This window comes from Ochotona princeps, chromosome 26, assembly GCF_030435755.1.
Source record: "Ochotona princeps isolate mOchPri1 chromosome 26, mOchPri1.hap1, whole genome shotgun sequence".
Classification (NCBI taxonomy): domain Eukaryota; kingdom Metazoa; phylum Chordata; class Mammalia; order Lagomorpha; family Ochotonidae; genus Ochotona; species Ochotona princeps.
Genome location: NC_080857.1, coordinates 1210780 through 1225523, shown reverse-complemented (window position 1 = coordinate 1225523; position 14744 = coordinate 1210780). Strand labels below are relative to the sequence as shown.

Below are 14744 nucleotides of genomic sequence, written 5' to 3'. Positions count from 1 at the left end.
GGGCATCGATGCTGGGCCAGCTGCTGCTGTTCCCGCAGGACACGCGGGTCGAGTGCCAGGCTCCTTGGCTCTAACCTCTTGGCAGCCCTGGCTGTTGCAGCCACTTGAGGAGTGACCCAGCAGATGGAAGAGCTCTCTCTCTTGCTTTGTTTTTCAAATACATAAATGGAAAAAAAGAAAGAAGAGAAAATGCTTATCAGAGTACACAAGTCACATTGCTGAAGAAGATAAGCTTATTTTTGTGCAGAGAAATTTTGAAATTCATACAGGAGATAGTTCCGCTTCCGGCGGGGATTTTCCCCCGCTCCTCCGTTCCTGGTGTTCGGTTGTCGCGGTTGGTGGGCTGTAACGGAATCAGGATGCTGCGGAGTCTGCTGGCTCTTCGTCAGATTACCCAGAGAACCAGAAGCACTGCTTCACGCAGGCATTTTGAAAATAAAGTTGCGGAGAAACAAAAGCTGTTTCAGGAGGATAATGGAATTCCAGCGCATCTAAAGGGTGGGCTCGCTGATGCGCTCCTGTATAGAGCCACCATGGTTCTTAGAGTTGGTGGAACAGCATACGCCATATATCAGCTGGCCATGGCTTCATTTCCCAAGAAGCAGGATTGACCTGAGTCATCCCAGAAACCATTCAGTTCAGTTGTATTCAGCTCTCTATGGACGAGTAACGTGATAAATAAATGAGCTCTTCTTTGGGGATCAATATTTATTGACTGGTACTAACTGCCACCAATAAAGCAGTTTTTACCATGAAAAAAAAAAAAAGAAATTCATGCAAAAGAAGGGTCTTCAAATTCAAATAAAAATGTTTAATATTACAGAAATCTATGGATTTTACCAAAATGAATTGTAATGTATGGATACATGTTTTAAGATTTGTTTATTGTCCAGCCACATTGGCAGGGGGTTGATGAGATGCTGAGTGGGCGGGGTCAGATGCTGGCATGGCCACAGCGCTACCAGAAATCGTTGTAGTTGTTTTGCTTTGTGGTCAGTTTGAGTTAATTTTTGTGTCTTTTCTGAAGTACGGTCCAGTTTTATGTTTTACATATGGATGTTTGGCGATTTTGAAGAAACTGTCTTTAATTCCCAACTGGCGTTAGTATCCTTGTCAACAATTAATTGTCAAAAGCCCACCTGCCTCCGTTGGAGACGTGCAGTGTGTCCTGCCCTCAGTGTCTCCGCTGGCGGGCTGTGCGTCCCCGCTTCCTCGGCACTGTCTGAGCTGGGGCCCGAGGATCGTGAGCCCGGATTTGTTCCCTCTCAGGAATGGTTTGTTTGGGTTCTTTCCATTTCTGTGTGACTTTTAGGATCGGTTTGGCTGTTTCTGCAAAATATAACTTGCCTCTTTGACTAACTATACCATGAACCTTTTCCTTTTTCTCTGTCCACAGGTATGCTGCCCAGTGTAGCAGCTGTGAGCTCAGTGTGGCCCTTAGTATAAGACTGTGTGGAAAGAAGGGATTCAAAATATATCTTACAGAATTAGTGTTGTTGATTTCAGGTTGAAATTGTATTTTATGTTGAATAAAATGTAGTATATAATTTTTCTTTCTACTTTAGACGATTTTTGTTTTAAGATTTACTTTTTAATTTGAAAACCAGAGCTAAACACAGAAATCTTCCATCCACGGGTTCACTCCCCAAATGGCTGGAACAGTGGCATCTGGGCTGGCCTCAAGCCAGGAGCCTCCTGGCTTTCCCATGTGAGTGTAGGGTAACAAGGACTTGGCCATGCTCTGCTGCTTTCCCAGGCCTATGAGGAGGAGCTGGGCCGCAACTGGAGCAGGCAGGGCTTGAAGGTGTGTTTTGAAATCCTGTGACATCCTCTGGTGTGGATTAAGTAATGATCTAAGGGTGTGTCAGAGGTTCTCGGTTCAGTTCTCTGTGTTTGGACACTTAGGTTGTTTCCAGGCGTCTCTGTCGCACAGTGTGGGGAGACGTGACCTTGTAGTGGGGTCTTTGCTTCTGTGGCTTCTAGGGGCTAGTTCCCAAGGAGAACTTGGGAAGTGCATCTGCTGCTTTCAGCCTGGTGCCTGCAGACTCTGTGCCAGAAAGTGTTGAATGAGTAAATGCAGATTTTCCTTTTAACAAAAGAGTTTCACATTAAGACTAAAACTTTCAGAAAAAATAGTTTAAAATTTATTTAATTTTAATGGAAAGTCAAATTTACAGAGAAAAGGAGAGACTGGGATTAAGCTCTTCCATCCCCAAATGGTCAAAACAGCCAGAATTGAGCTGATCTGAAGCCAGGAGCCAGGGGATCTTCCATCCACAGGTTCACTCCCCAAGTGGCTGCTATGACTGGGCTTAGTTAATCCAAAGCCAGGAGCCAGGAGCTTCTCCCAGGTCTCCCACGTGGGTGCAGGGTCCCAAGGCTTTGGACCGTCCTCCACTGCTTTCCCAGGCCACAGCAGGGAGCTGGATGGGAAGTGGGACCACTGGGACACAAACCAGTGCCTACATGGGATCCTGGTGTGTTCAAGGTGAGGTTTTAACCATTAGGCTATTGCACCAGGCCCCAAGTATGTATATATAAGTTATTTGAAGATAATACAGAGAGAAGGGAAAGTGAGAGAAATAAAAAGAAAGAATGAATTTCCATCCCGATTTACTCCCCAGATGGCTGCGACCACTTGGCTAAGGCAGGCCAAAGCCAGGAGATAGGAGCTTCATCTGGGTCACCCACACAGGTGCAGGGTCCCAAGCACTTGCACACATTCAGAAGTGGATCAGGTGAGACTTGAACCAGTACCACTCAGGTGGCACGTCCACCTGCTATGTCTCACAGTGCAGTGAGGATTAGTGGAGCTCTGTTCTGTTCTCGGGTTGGGAGCAAGTCCAGACTATGGTCCCCTTGAAGTTGATGTTAAGATTTTTATTGTGGGCCCGGCGGCGTGGCCTAGCGGCTAAAGTCCTCGCCTTGAAAGCCCCGGGATCCCATATGGGCGCCGGTTCTAATCCCGGCGGCTCCACTTCCCATCCAGCTCCCTGCTTGTGGCCTGGGAAAGCAGTTGAGGACGGCCCAAAGACTTGGGATCCTGCACCCGCGTGGGAGACCTGGAAGAGGTTCCAGGTTCCCGGCTTCGGATCGGCGCGCACCGGCCCGTTGCGGCTCACTTGGGGAGTGAATCATCGGACGGAAGATTTTCCTCTCTGTCTCTCCTCCTCTGTGTATATCTGGCTGTAATAAAATTAATAAATCTTTAAAAAAAAAAGATTTTTATTGTCCAAAAATCTTTTTCTCATACACACACACGTGTGTGCACACATAGAAAGAGAGGGTTCATTCTTCCATCTGCTGGTTCGCTTCCTCAGATGTCCACAATGTCTGGGGCTGTGCTGAAGAGGTGCTGGAAACTCTATCCAGGTCTCCTCGAGGTGACAAGGAGCCAGCTACCTGAGCCGTCCAGGGGATGTGTTTGCAGCAAGTTGGTCTGCGTCAGACCCGGCACTTGGACATGGGATGTGGCTGTTTTAACCAGCATTTTTTTTTTTTTAAAGATTTTTTTTCCCTTTTTGTTTCTTTTTAACTATTTTATTTTGATAATCTTTACTTAGTTGATTAGGGCGCAAAGGTTCAAGGGCTACAGGAAAGTGGGTAAGACCATTGTTTCCACGTTAATACATATATGCTTTTCTGTATCTGGGGCAAGAGGAGAAATAAAGGGAGAAGCCCCACCCAACCTCCCACCCATCCCAGGTCCCCGACGTGGGGCACGCTCCGAGGGTTCTGCTCAAGCAGTTTTGATAGTTCAGCAGTTCTGAATTACTGCCAGTCTCTCCGCTCCAAGCATGGTGAAATTTCTTCAGAATCCCCTGGCTGACAAAGTCCACCTAAAGAGTCTCTGTTTGCCCAGATTTTCACTGCCAACACTTGGCTGGGGTAGATGATCGATTTGTTTTGTCCTTCATCCTCTGTTGTGGTACCAGGTGTCCTCTGCGGGTTCCAGTGGACCGCCATATCCTCCATGTGCACCTGGATAACCAGCATTTGTAAAAAAAGATTTATTTTTATTGGAAAAGCAGTTATACAGAGAGGAGGAGAGACAAAGAGGAAGATCTTCCGTCCGTTGATTCATTCCCCAAGTGACTGCAACGGCCGGTGCTGAGCCAGTCCGAAGCCAGGAGCCAGGAGCTTCTTCTGGGTCTCCCATGCGGGTGCAGGGTCCCAAGGCTTTGGGCCATCCTGGACTGCTGTCCCAGACCACAAGCAGGGAGCAGGATGGGAAGCGGGCCCTCCAGGGCACGAACTGGTGCCCATATGTGATCCCGGCACATACAAGGCGAGGACTTCAGCCATTAGACTACTGTGCGAGGACCCAGCATTTTTTTCCTAAGATCTATTTATTTTTACTGGAAATGTAGATTTACTGGGAGAAGGGAAGATAGAAATATCTTCAATACGCTGGTTCACTCTCCAAGTGGGAGCAGTGGCTAGAGCTGAGCCGATCCGAAGCCAGGAGCCAGGAGCCAGGAGCTTCTTCCGGGTCTCCCCCAGGGATGCAGAGTCCCAAAGCCTGGGCTGTCCTCTGGTGCTGTCCCAGGCCACAAGCAGGGAGCGGAGTCTGGTGCCCACATGGGAGGCCAGTGCTTGCAGGAGGAGGTCAAGCCTGTTGAGCTGTTTTGCTGGCCCCTCTGCCAGCATCTTCCTGCTGGACTCTGCCCCTTCTCGGAGTGGACTTCCTCCTCACCCACCTTCATTCTGCTCCTTCCTGCCCCACCCCCTCCCCCTTTGCTTCCCATCTTTCTGTTTGCTTCTCTCTCTTTTAAGGTAACTTTTTTTTTTAAATTATTTTTAGATTTTGAAAGAGAGATCTTCAGTGTACTGATTGAGAAGTCACAGTAGTAGAGCCTGTAACAACCTGGGTTGGCCATGCAAGTGGCACCCCCATGTACTTTTCTGTTCCTGGCGTGCTCAGTGACAGGCAGCTTGCCTGGGTGTCCATCTGAGACTGAAACTTAGGTCCTCTGGTATGGGATGAGGGCATCCCGCTCAGCAGCTGAGCCATGGCTCCAAGAGCACAGGCACTCCCCACGCCGCTGATGTCCTGACAGCTCAGTGAGTGTGACGGCTCAGGTTAAAGAATGCTCTTTGGAAGGACAGGGAGACAGGGTACATCTGGAATACTGGATTGTCCTGAGAGCACCAACCTAGTGGGCCTCGGCGCTGGAGTAGAGGCTGAAGGAGCCTGGCAGTGAGACGCGCTCACTGCTGGCGCTTTGGCACCAAGGAGAATGTTGTGGGCAGAGGGTGACAAAGTCCGAAGGCCTTGGAAATATTCCTGGTGTATTTGTAGATCAGCTAGGAGGCCACTGTGGCTGGAGCTTGCTGAGAAGTGACCAGATTAGGGACTCACGGTCTTTGTTGATGGATGAGGGCACCTGTGGCCTTGCGTTGTCAGAGCCCTCAGTGCTGTAAGACCCAGGGGCCTTTCCGGTGCTCCAGTGCAGGTGTTGTTGATCACTGGGGACAGTCTAAGTTCTCCAGGGATGCACTGGAGGGGCCCTTGGCTTTGGAAGGGTCAGTGTGGACATTCTTGTCTGGAAACGAAGAGCTCTTTGGGGACTGAGCCGGAGTGGGGTCAGCAGGCATGGTGGATATGTGGTTTGAGGGGAAGATGAGGTGTCTCCTAGGTGTTGCTGTAGAGTGGGCAGGAGGTGGGAGAGAAATGGGCGCAGTTGGCTGCTGGGTGGTGCACTGGAAGGAGTGGGCAGGTGGAGTGGCACCCTGAAGGGCAGAGTGGACAGGTGGGCCTGCTTGCTGTGAGTGGATAGGAGACTCCAGTTTACCTGTTTGAGAAGCTGAAAGTGAGGGATGGGGGTGAGTATTGTAGCATGTGTTTGGGGAGTTAATTATAAAACGCATGTTGAGATGTATTGTTTTTATTTGAAGGCAGGGGAAGGTGGCACTCTGATCCACTGGCTTACTCCCCAGATGCCTGCAGGGGCTGGGCCGGCTAAAGCCACAGCCAGGAACACCATTGAGGTTGCTCTGGGGAGCTGCGCTCCAGCCACTTACCCATCCCGTGCTGCGAGGGCGGGTGGGGGGCAGGAGCTGGCGGCTGCCGGGAAATGAGGGAGTGTGCAGGTCTGGGACTCGAACCCTGTGTGAGCTTTTAATCGGAAACAGGAGCCTTCAGTGTTTACCCTCAGGGTTCTCTTCTGGGCCTTGGGGAAAGTTTGAGAAGCCATTTCATTATTTTAGTATTGTTATTGTTGTTAAATCTCACCCAAGTGGATGTTTAACCTTAAAGAGTTAGAGATTCACTCACCCATGTTGTTGTCCTTAATAGAGCTTTTGCAGCTGCTCCAAATATCCCTCCATTTGTGTGTCTTGATGGTTGTCTGGCAAACTCCGTTGATTGTGCACTGGGGAAGGCCAGTTCAGGAGGTTACAGGCTGTCTGGAGGCAAGGCATGGATGCTGAGATCCAGCCCAGCCTCTCCCTGCCCTGTCAGCGTGAATAGGAAGGCCTCTGTAGGCTCCTGAAGTATAGCAAACCCTAAGGACACTGCAGTAATCTTTTAAAATAAATGAAGTTTATTCTCAAAGCAATTAACAAATACGCTGAGCAGCTCTTAATTCTGGAAAGGTGCTTTGGGTAAGCTGGTGCATTTAACCAGCCATTGACAGTATTTAATAGTAATGATTAAAAGCTGCTTGGCTTCTCACATATTTATATTTATATTGTCTGCCACATTTTTTTTCATTCTGTACATTTTTGGTATCAATTCCTCCTTCCATTAAAAAGTCTTCACAATCCTTGGCCAAAGTGCTGTGAACCCACAAAAGTTACACCTGGGTGCAGGGACTCACACACCTGGGCCGTCCTCAGCTGCTCTCCCAGGCGCATTAGCAGGGACTCACACACCTGGGCCGTCCTCGGCTGCTCTCCCAGGCGCATTAGCAGGGTGCTGTATGGGAGGTGGAGCAGCTGCGGTGGAATCAGTGTCCGTCTTGAAAGCCAGGGTCCCAGCAGTGCCTCCACCTGCTGCTTTGACATTGCTTAGCTGGACAGATTGTGTTAGGTTCGCCGACCACCAGGGAAAGAATAACTCCCCCGAATATATGAAAGAATTTAGGAACCACGGTCATGGGCTTCCCTTCCCTGCGCAACAGAGAGGGACATGAAGGAGTGGGCTGCAGAGGAAGAAGAGCACGGAAGAGACAGGGAAGGGCCTTTTTTTTTTTTTAAAGATTTATTTATTTTATTACAAAGTCAGATATACAGAGAGGAGGAGAGACAGAGAGAGAAAGATCTTCCGTCCGATGATTCACCCCCCAAGTGAGCCGCAACGGCCGGTGCTGCGCCAATCCGAAGCCGGGAACCAGGAACCTCTTCCAGGTCTCCCACGCGGGTGCAGGGTCCCAATGCATTGGGCCGTCCTTGACTGCTGTCCCAGGCCACAAGCAGGGAGCTGGATGGGAAGTGAAGCTGCCGGGATTAGAACCGGCGTCCATATGGGATCCCGGGGCTTTCAAGGCGAGGACTTTAGCCGCTAGGCCACGCCGCCAGGCCCAGGGAAGGGGCTTTTTAAACTCTCCTTGACACGGACGCCGAAACGGGGGTCGCCTCGGCCCTTATTGGTGGGAGGATATGGGTCTGTGCCCCTCATTGGTGCAACGGTGGTCTCACCGCCTGAGGGGCCCCTCAGAATTCCACCATCTGTCCCGGGTTTGGTTGGAGGCAAACTCGGCCCTTCTCCGGTTAGCATGGTAGCAATCAGATAGTAAATGGGGACACAATATTAAAGCCACTTTGTTTAAATAACAGAATTTTAAAAATGATTTATTTATTTATTTTGTATTGGAAAGATTCACAGAGAGGAAAAATGGGAGAACTCTTCCATCTGCTGGTTCACTCCCCAAGTGGTTGCAGTGGCCGGAGTCAAGCCAATCTGAAGCCAGGAGCCAGGAGCTTCTGCTGGATCTTCCCTGCTGGTGCAGGGTTTCAAGCTGAAACCCTCCACTGCTTTCCCAGGCCCCAGGCAGGGAGCTGGATGGGAAGTGGCGCAGCCGGGACATGAACTGGTATCCGTATGGGATCCTGGATTGTGCAAGGTGAGGATTTAGCCACTAGGCTACCATGTTGGAGTTAAGACACAGATTCTTCTGTGATTTTTTTTTTTAATGCCAGCAACATAAAGATGTGGACCAGAAGCCCAGGCACTCGGTGTGGGTGCTTGAGCCATCACGGGCAGCCCTGCAGGATATGTAGCAGCTAGAATCAGGGTGGAGGGAAGCTTTGAACCCATGACTCTGCTGGGAACTGCATTGTGGCAGAGTGAATAAGGCTGCTGCTAGCAGTGTTGGCATCTCATAGCTATGCCAGTTGATGCCCTATGTTTCATTTCCCAACTAGCTCCCTGCTAATGACCTGGAAAAGCATTGGAAGTGGTGCAAGTGTCTGGGCTGTGGCTTTCTGCATCAGAGTCTAGATGAAGCTCCTTGTCCTGGCTTTAGCCTGGTCCAGCCTGGCTGAGTTTGAACCCTGCTTGCCATTCCACTTCAACCCCCTGGAATGGCCTGGAAAAGCAGCAGCAGACGACCCACGTGGGCCTGGCACAGTGGCCTAGCAGCTTAAGTCCTCCCCTTGCACATACCGGGATCCCATATGGACGCTGGTTTAACCCCGGCCTTGGGACACTACATCAGCATGGCAGACCCAGTAGAAGCTCCTGGCTTCTGATTGGCTGAGCTCGGATCATTGCAGCCACTTGGGGAGTGAATGAACAGACAGAAGATCTTCTTCTCTGTCTTTCCACCTCTCTGTATATCTGCCTTTCCAATAAAAATAAATCTTTGAAATGTATATATATATATGTAAAACTCGGGCCTGGCGTGGTGAACTAGCGGCTACAGTCCTCGCCTTGAATGCACCGAGATCCCATATGGGTGCCGGTTCTACACCTGCTGACTCTGCTTCCCATCCAGCTCCCTGCCTGTGGCCTGAGAAAGCAGTAGAGGATGGCCCAAAGCCTTGGGACCCTGCACCTGTGTGGGAGACCTGTAGGAGGTTGCTGGCTCCTGGCTTTGGATCAGCACAGCTGCAGCTGTTGCGGTCATTTGGGGAGTGAACCAACGGATGGAAGATCTTCGTCTCTGCATGTCTGACTTTGCAATAAAAAAAAAAATCTTTAAAAATATATTTATTTATTTGAGAGTCATTCTTGGAAAAACATGACAGGTTATTCCCCAATGACTGCTACAGGTAGGGCCGAGACAAGTTGTAGCCAGGAGCCTCATCCAGGTCTCCATGTGGGTTATAGGGACACAAGCACTTGGGTCATCTTTTTTTTTTAATAAGATTTAAATATTTTTTACTGGAAAGTCAGATATACAGAGAGGAGGAGAGACAGAGGAATATATTCCGTGCAATGATTCACTTCCCAAGTGACCACAATGGTCGGAGCTGAGCCAATCTGAAGCCAAGAGCCTGGAGCCTCCTACAGGTCTCCCACGTGGGTGCAGGGTCCCAAGGCTTTGTGCCGTCCTCTACTGCTTTCCCAGGCCACAAGCAGAGAGCTGGATAGGAAGTGGGGCTGCCAGGATTAGAACCACTGCTCATATGGGATCTCGACATGTTCAAGGCGAGGACTTTGAGCCACTAGACTATGGTGCCGGGCCCCAAGATATACATTTTAAAGACATAGCTAAGGGCTTGGTGGAGACCGAGATCTTCAGTCTGCTGGTTCAATCTCCAAAATGGCTGTTGCAGTCAGAGCCTGGAGCCTGGAGGTCACCCACCCCAGACTGGAGCCGCTCCTAGACTGCTTTCATAGGCACGTTAGTCGGAAGCTGGGTCCTCAGAGGTTCAGCCAAGTCGTGAACTGATGGGCCACTGCTGTTGCAGGTAGCTAACTGCACCGCAATGCCATCCTCAGGTTTTCTTTATTTGGTATTTAAGTTGAAATACGGTGACATAAAAAGAGGTAGATTATTAAAATGTGAATGTGCCTAAGGCAGTTTCTGTCCTGGGCTTTGGTGATGTTAGTTAGAAGTGTCTTCATGTGTGTGATTTCTGGTAAATTAGAACACACTGGACTCTTGGGTCACAGTAAGTTTTCCCGTTATGTAAAATATTCTACACACTGGCTGACTCATTGGGAGTTGTGAGTAGATGCGGAAAACAATCAGCTTTTGTGGTGGTGATGGTTTCAGCTGGAAAGCTGGGCTGGGCTACAACGTGGGCCTTGCAGGTGCTCTGTGAGCTGGATGGGGACACTGGCCTGCGGACAGCATGGAGCTCTTCTGTGGCCACTGCTTATTTTGTAGACATTGTTGCTCTTGCAAGTTTCGTGTTGAGGTAATACATGTGTTCTGCTTGACCTCAAAGCTGATAAATATTTCTGGATCTGAAAAATTAGCGTTTGGTTAATTTCAGAGTAGACAGGTCCAAACAAATAAGAATTTCAGGGGGGTGTTGATAGATTTTATAGTGCTGCTTCTGTCTCATGTGTAAGAAGTGTGACATTTGTGCAAATATGTCATTTATATTTTGTATTAAAGATTCTTTTTCCTTGGAAACTTGTTGAGCTCAGATTTTGAGGGGGGACATTAACGTGGCAATCAGGAGTAATTTTTTTTTTTTAAGATTTATTTATTTTATTACAGAGTCACAGAGGAGGAGAGACAGAGAGGAAGATCCTCCATCCGCTGATTCACTCCCCAAGTGAGCTGCAACGGCCGGCGCTGTGCCGATCAGAAGCCGGGAACCAGGAACCCCTTTCGGGTCTCCCACGCGGGTGCAGGGTCCCAAGGCTTTGGGCCGTCCTCGACTGCTTTCCCAGGCCACAAGCAGGGAGCTGGATGGGAAGTGGGGCTGCGGGACTAGAACTGGCGCATTCAAGGCGAGGACTTTAGCTGCTAGACCACGCCGCTTGGCCCAGGAGTAATTTTTTTTTGACAATGAATTTAAATCGGAACGATATTCTGCCAGCTATGCCTTCAGACCAGAGTGTCTCCCCAAGAAACTGTTGAACTGAGCTGGACAATAACATGCTGGACTCTATGCATGGCACATGCTTGCAATGAAAGAAACGACTGGATTTGAACTGTAATACTGCAACTAGGTGGAGCAATCCACCATGGGGGGGCACGGGGAGGGGATGGGGGAACCTCAGAGCCCATGAAACGATGTTATACAATGAAATGCAATAAAAAATATACATGTATAAAATGAATTTAAAACATTTGGAGAGTCTGCCCAGCACGGTAGCCTAGCTGCCAAAGTTTGCCTTGCACCCTCCAGGATCCCGTATGGTTGCCAGTTTGTATCCCAGTGGCCCAGCTTCCCATTTGGCTCCCTGCTTGTAGCCTGGGAAAGTAGTCAAGAACAGCCTTGGGACCCTGTGTCCACATGGAAGACCTGAAAGAGGCTCCTGGCTTTGGATTGGCTCAGCTCCGGCCATTGTGGCCACTTGGGGAGTGAATTAGCGACTGGAAGCTCTCTGCCTTTCTTCCTCTTTATAAATCTGACTTTCCAATAAAAAAAAAAATAAATCTTTTAAAAAGAATGTGGAGGGGATGTCTCCGGATGACCCGCATGAAAGCCGTGTCCTGGCGCCTTCCTGCTTGATAGGTGGTTGTCACAACAGTCGTGTCTGTGTCCAGAGGCTCTCTTCATGGCGCTGTTGATGTTGCACGGTGGATTGTGCAGCTCTGCTGTGTTGTAGGTTTCACATCAATGCAGTGATCTGGCTTGTGGTCTTTTATGACTGACCTCTCTGCTTTCCTTGTTCTTCATGGCTCACGGAGGAGGGACAGACTCTTCGGCTGCTGGTTCACTCCCTAAATGGGGGCCAGGCTGAAGCCACAGCCAGGAGTTGCGTGTGGCTCCCTTCCTGGTGCCTGGGGCCCAACCACTGGGGCCATGATCTGCTGCTTTTCCAGGCACGTTAGCAGGAAACTGAATTGGATGCACTCGAACACCGGACGCAGGCAATGCGTGCTGCAACGTAGCTTCCTCTGCTCCAGCCGTCAGCGTCAGCTGCAGTGCTGTGCTGTGAACCAGCCAGTTGTCATAGTACCCCATTGCCTGGATTGTCGTCCTGCCTGCCTCGGTTAGTTGACAGGTGGGGCTTGTTTCCACTTTGTGGTTGCTGTATGTGCTGGTGTGCTCGTCTGTGTGCATGTCTGTGCCCGGGTCCTCAGGTGGGTGTGCTCGTCTGTGTACACGTCTGTGCCTGGGTCCTCAGGTGGGTGTGCTCGTCTGTGTGCACGTCTGTGCCCGGGTCCTCAGGTGGGTGTGCTCGTCTGTGTGCACGTCTGTGCCCGGGTCCTCAGGTGGGTGTGCTCGTCAGTGTGCACGTCTGTGCCCGGGTCCTCAGGTGGGTGTGCTCGTCTGTGTGCACGTCTGTGCCCGGGTCCTCAGGTGGGTGTGCTCGTCTGTGTGCACGTCTGTGCCCGGGTCCTCAGGTGGGTGTGCTCGTCAGTGTGCACGTCTGTGCCCGGGTCCTCAGGTGGGTGTGCTCGTCTGTGTGCACGTCTGTGCCCGGGTCCTCAGGTGGGTGTGCTCGTCTGTGTGCACGTCTGTGCCCGGGTCCTCAGGTGGGTGTGCTCGTCTGTGTACACGTCTGTGCCCAGGTCCTCAGGCAGACACCGAGGCGTTGGCAGTAGCTCTCTGTGGCTTTCCCCTGTGCTCCTGCCCCGGTGTGGGGGAAGAGGCAGTGCCTCCGTGTCCAGTCTTGAAGTCCCTGGTCCCTGTGCTGCCTCGAGAAGCAGCAGGATTCCAGACCAGAATGTATCCACTGGTCATGAATGAGCTTATCACGTAAGTTTCCTGGTACATATGTACCCCAGCAACCACGGCTCTGTGTGTGTGTGCGCTCTGCATTGGTCTTTGGGGATGCCTTTGTTCTTAGGCACAGTGCCACAAGCCATGACTGGCAGCTTGTCTGTGCTGTCCCCTCAGATGATGGACAGTCCACTCTTTGGGCTTAATTTATTTAAATTCAGTTAATCCTGGTACCTGGGTTTTCTGTTTATGAAGTGATATCAATAGGAGTGATGTTTTTTAGCAGTATGTTAAGTGTCCAGTTGAACCTGTTAGGGTGTTTTTGTAATCTTCTTGAAGTTGATGTAAATGTGCTGGAGTTAAATTACTGATTTTGTTACTGTCATTTAATAAAATAGCAGTTCTTTCCATGGTTGTTCCAGTTAATATTAGGATCCCTTTAGGTCTCTCATCATATCTATTTTTTATGATTTGTTTACTTTTTATTCATTTCAAAGGCAGAGAAAGAGAAGGAGAGAGATCTTTCGTCTGCTGGTTTACCCCTCAAGTGGGCACTACAGCCAGGGCTGGGCCAGGCGAAAGCCAGGAGCTCAGAACTTCTTCCATGTGTCCCATGGGGGCTCAGGGCTGTAAGTTGCTTCTCCCACTGCCTTCCCAGGTACACTAGCAGGAGCTGGATTAGAAGTGGAGAAGCCAGACTTTGAACTGATACCCTGTGGGTCACCAAGCTGGCTTCCTCTTGGGCTGGTTGGGCCGGTGTAGCTAGGAACATTTCCTTGATGTTTGTGTCACTTGGCCTTGACAGTTTCAGATGGCTTATACTGTTTTATACTTTAGAGACTCTTTCACATGGTTTCTGCTTTTAGTGTAGGTCTTACTCTTTGCTGTGCGGGAGTCTGGTTAGCAAGTGGGAGCATCTTGAAGGAGACCCATGTCCATGAGAAGCGCTCTCCCCCCAGCAGGAGGGTCCCTATCTGTCAGGCTGTGGTGAGGGGCAGTGCTGCACACGTGGGGTGGCCTGGCACCATGAGTTGTACTGTGTCCCTGCAGCTGGGGTTCTGGCGGTGAGTGGTGCTGCCCTGCCCTTGCTACTGGCCATGCCTGCCTTTCTCTGCTCGTGTGCCATAGCTCAGGATCTCAGCCTCGCCTCTCTGGGCACCAGCTGTTCTGTGGGACAAGGAGTGTGACAGGAAGATCCCCTGCTTGCTCTTCGGACCCCTGAGGAAGCCCGCCCAGAGAGCGAGAACAGTCAGTGAGGGAGTCCTGTCCCTGGCCTTGCTGTCTGCGCCTGCTGGGAGGGGACACGGCCACGGAGGACAGGCCTTCATCTTGGCTTTGAAAGGCAGAGCTGCTGGACTTCTGTGGGCGGTGCTCGGAGCGGCAGCTCAGTCCCCAGCAGCATTTGATGGGAGCTCCCTGGAGGTCTTTAAGCTTCAGTTTCTGCAAAGCCCAGTGAGTGACGAGCTTGTCCCCGGCTGGCCGCCAATCCCACTCAGGAATCTGCACACAAGAACTTGTCGTTTGTTCTGGTGGACTCTCATTTTAAAGAGACCGATTGGGGGAGGGAGACTGACATTTCCTTAAAATTTCCCTAGTTATCTTCCTTCCTGGTTCCTCAGGCCAGCGCTGTGTTTCCTGGTCGGTGTGGGTGAGTGTTAGGGCCCAGGGATGGGCGTGCCGCCTCTGCTCCCTCTGGCTTGCTGTCGTCTCTCCTGCAGCTCCTCTGTGCCTGGACTCTGGGTCTGCGCGGTGGGGAGCAGGCGTGTGGTGCCCCCTGGGCCGCAGCACCCATCTGTGTGAAGGGTGAAGCAGTAGCTAGCACATTGTTGTTGTTGTGTAAAGGTTGGTTTATTTGGAAGTCAGAGCTACGGACACCCACTGATTCACTCCACAGGCTCAGCCAGGCTGCGGCCCGGAGCTGCCTCTGTGCCTCCGCGAGTGCAGGGCCCTCCTGCTCCTCCTGGGTCAGCCACAGAAAGCTGCATAGGCAGCTAAGCATCTGG

At 50.7% G+C, this 14744-nt stretch overlaps 2 protein-coding genes across 6 annotated transcripts in view; both read left to right on the top strand.

Moving 5' to 3' along the window:
- TRAF3 (TNF receptor associated factor 3) overlaps positions 1–14744 on the top strand; it is a 97489-nt gene that overhangs the window by 26766 nt on the left and 55979 nt on the right. The window lies entirely within an intron of this gene.
- LOC101523277 (cytochrome c oxidase subunit 7A2, mitochondrial-like) lies at positions 273–771 on the top strand. The gene has a single exon (XM_036496305.2). The coding sequence runs from the start codon at positions 360–362 to the stop codon at positions 609–611; it is 252 nt and encodes an 83-aa protein (XP_036352198.2). The 5' UTR covers positions 273–359; the 3' UTR covers positions 612–771.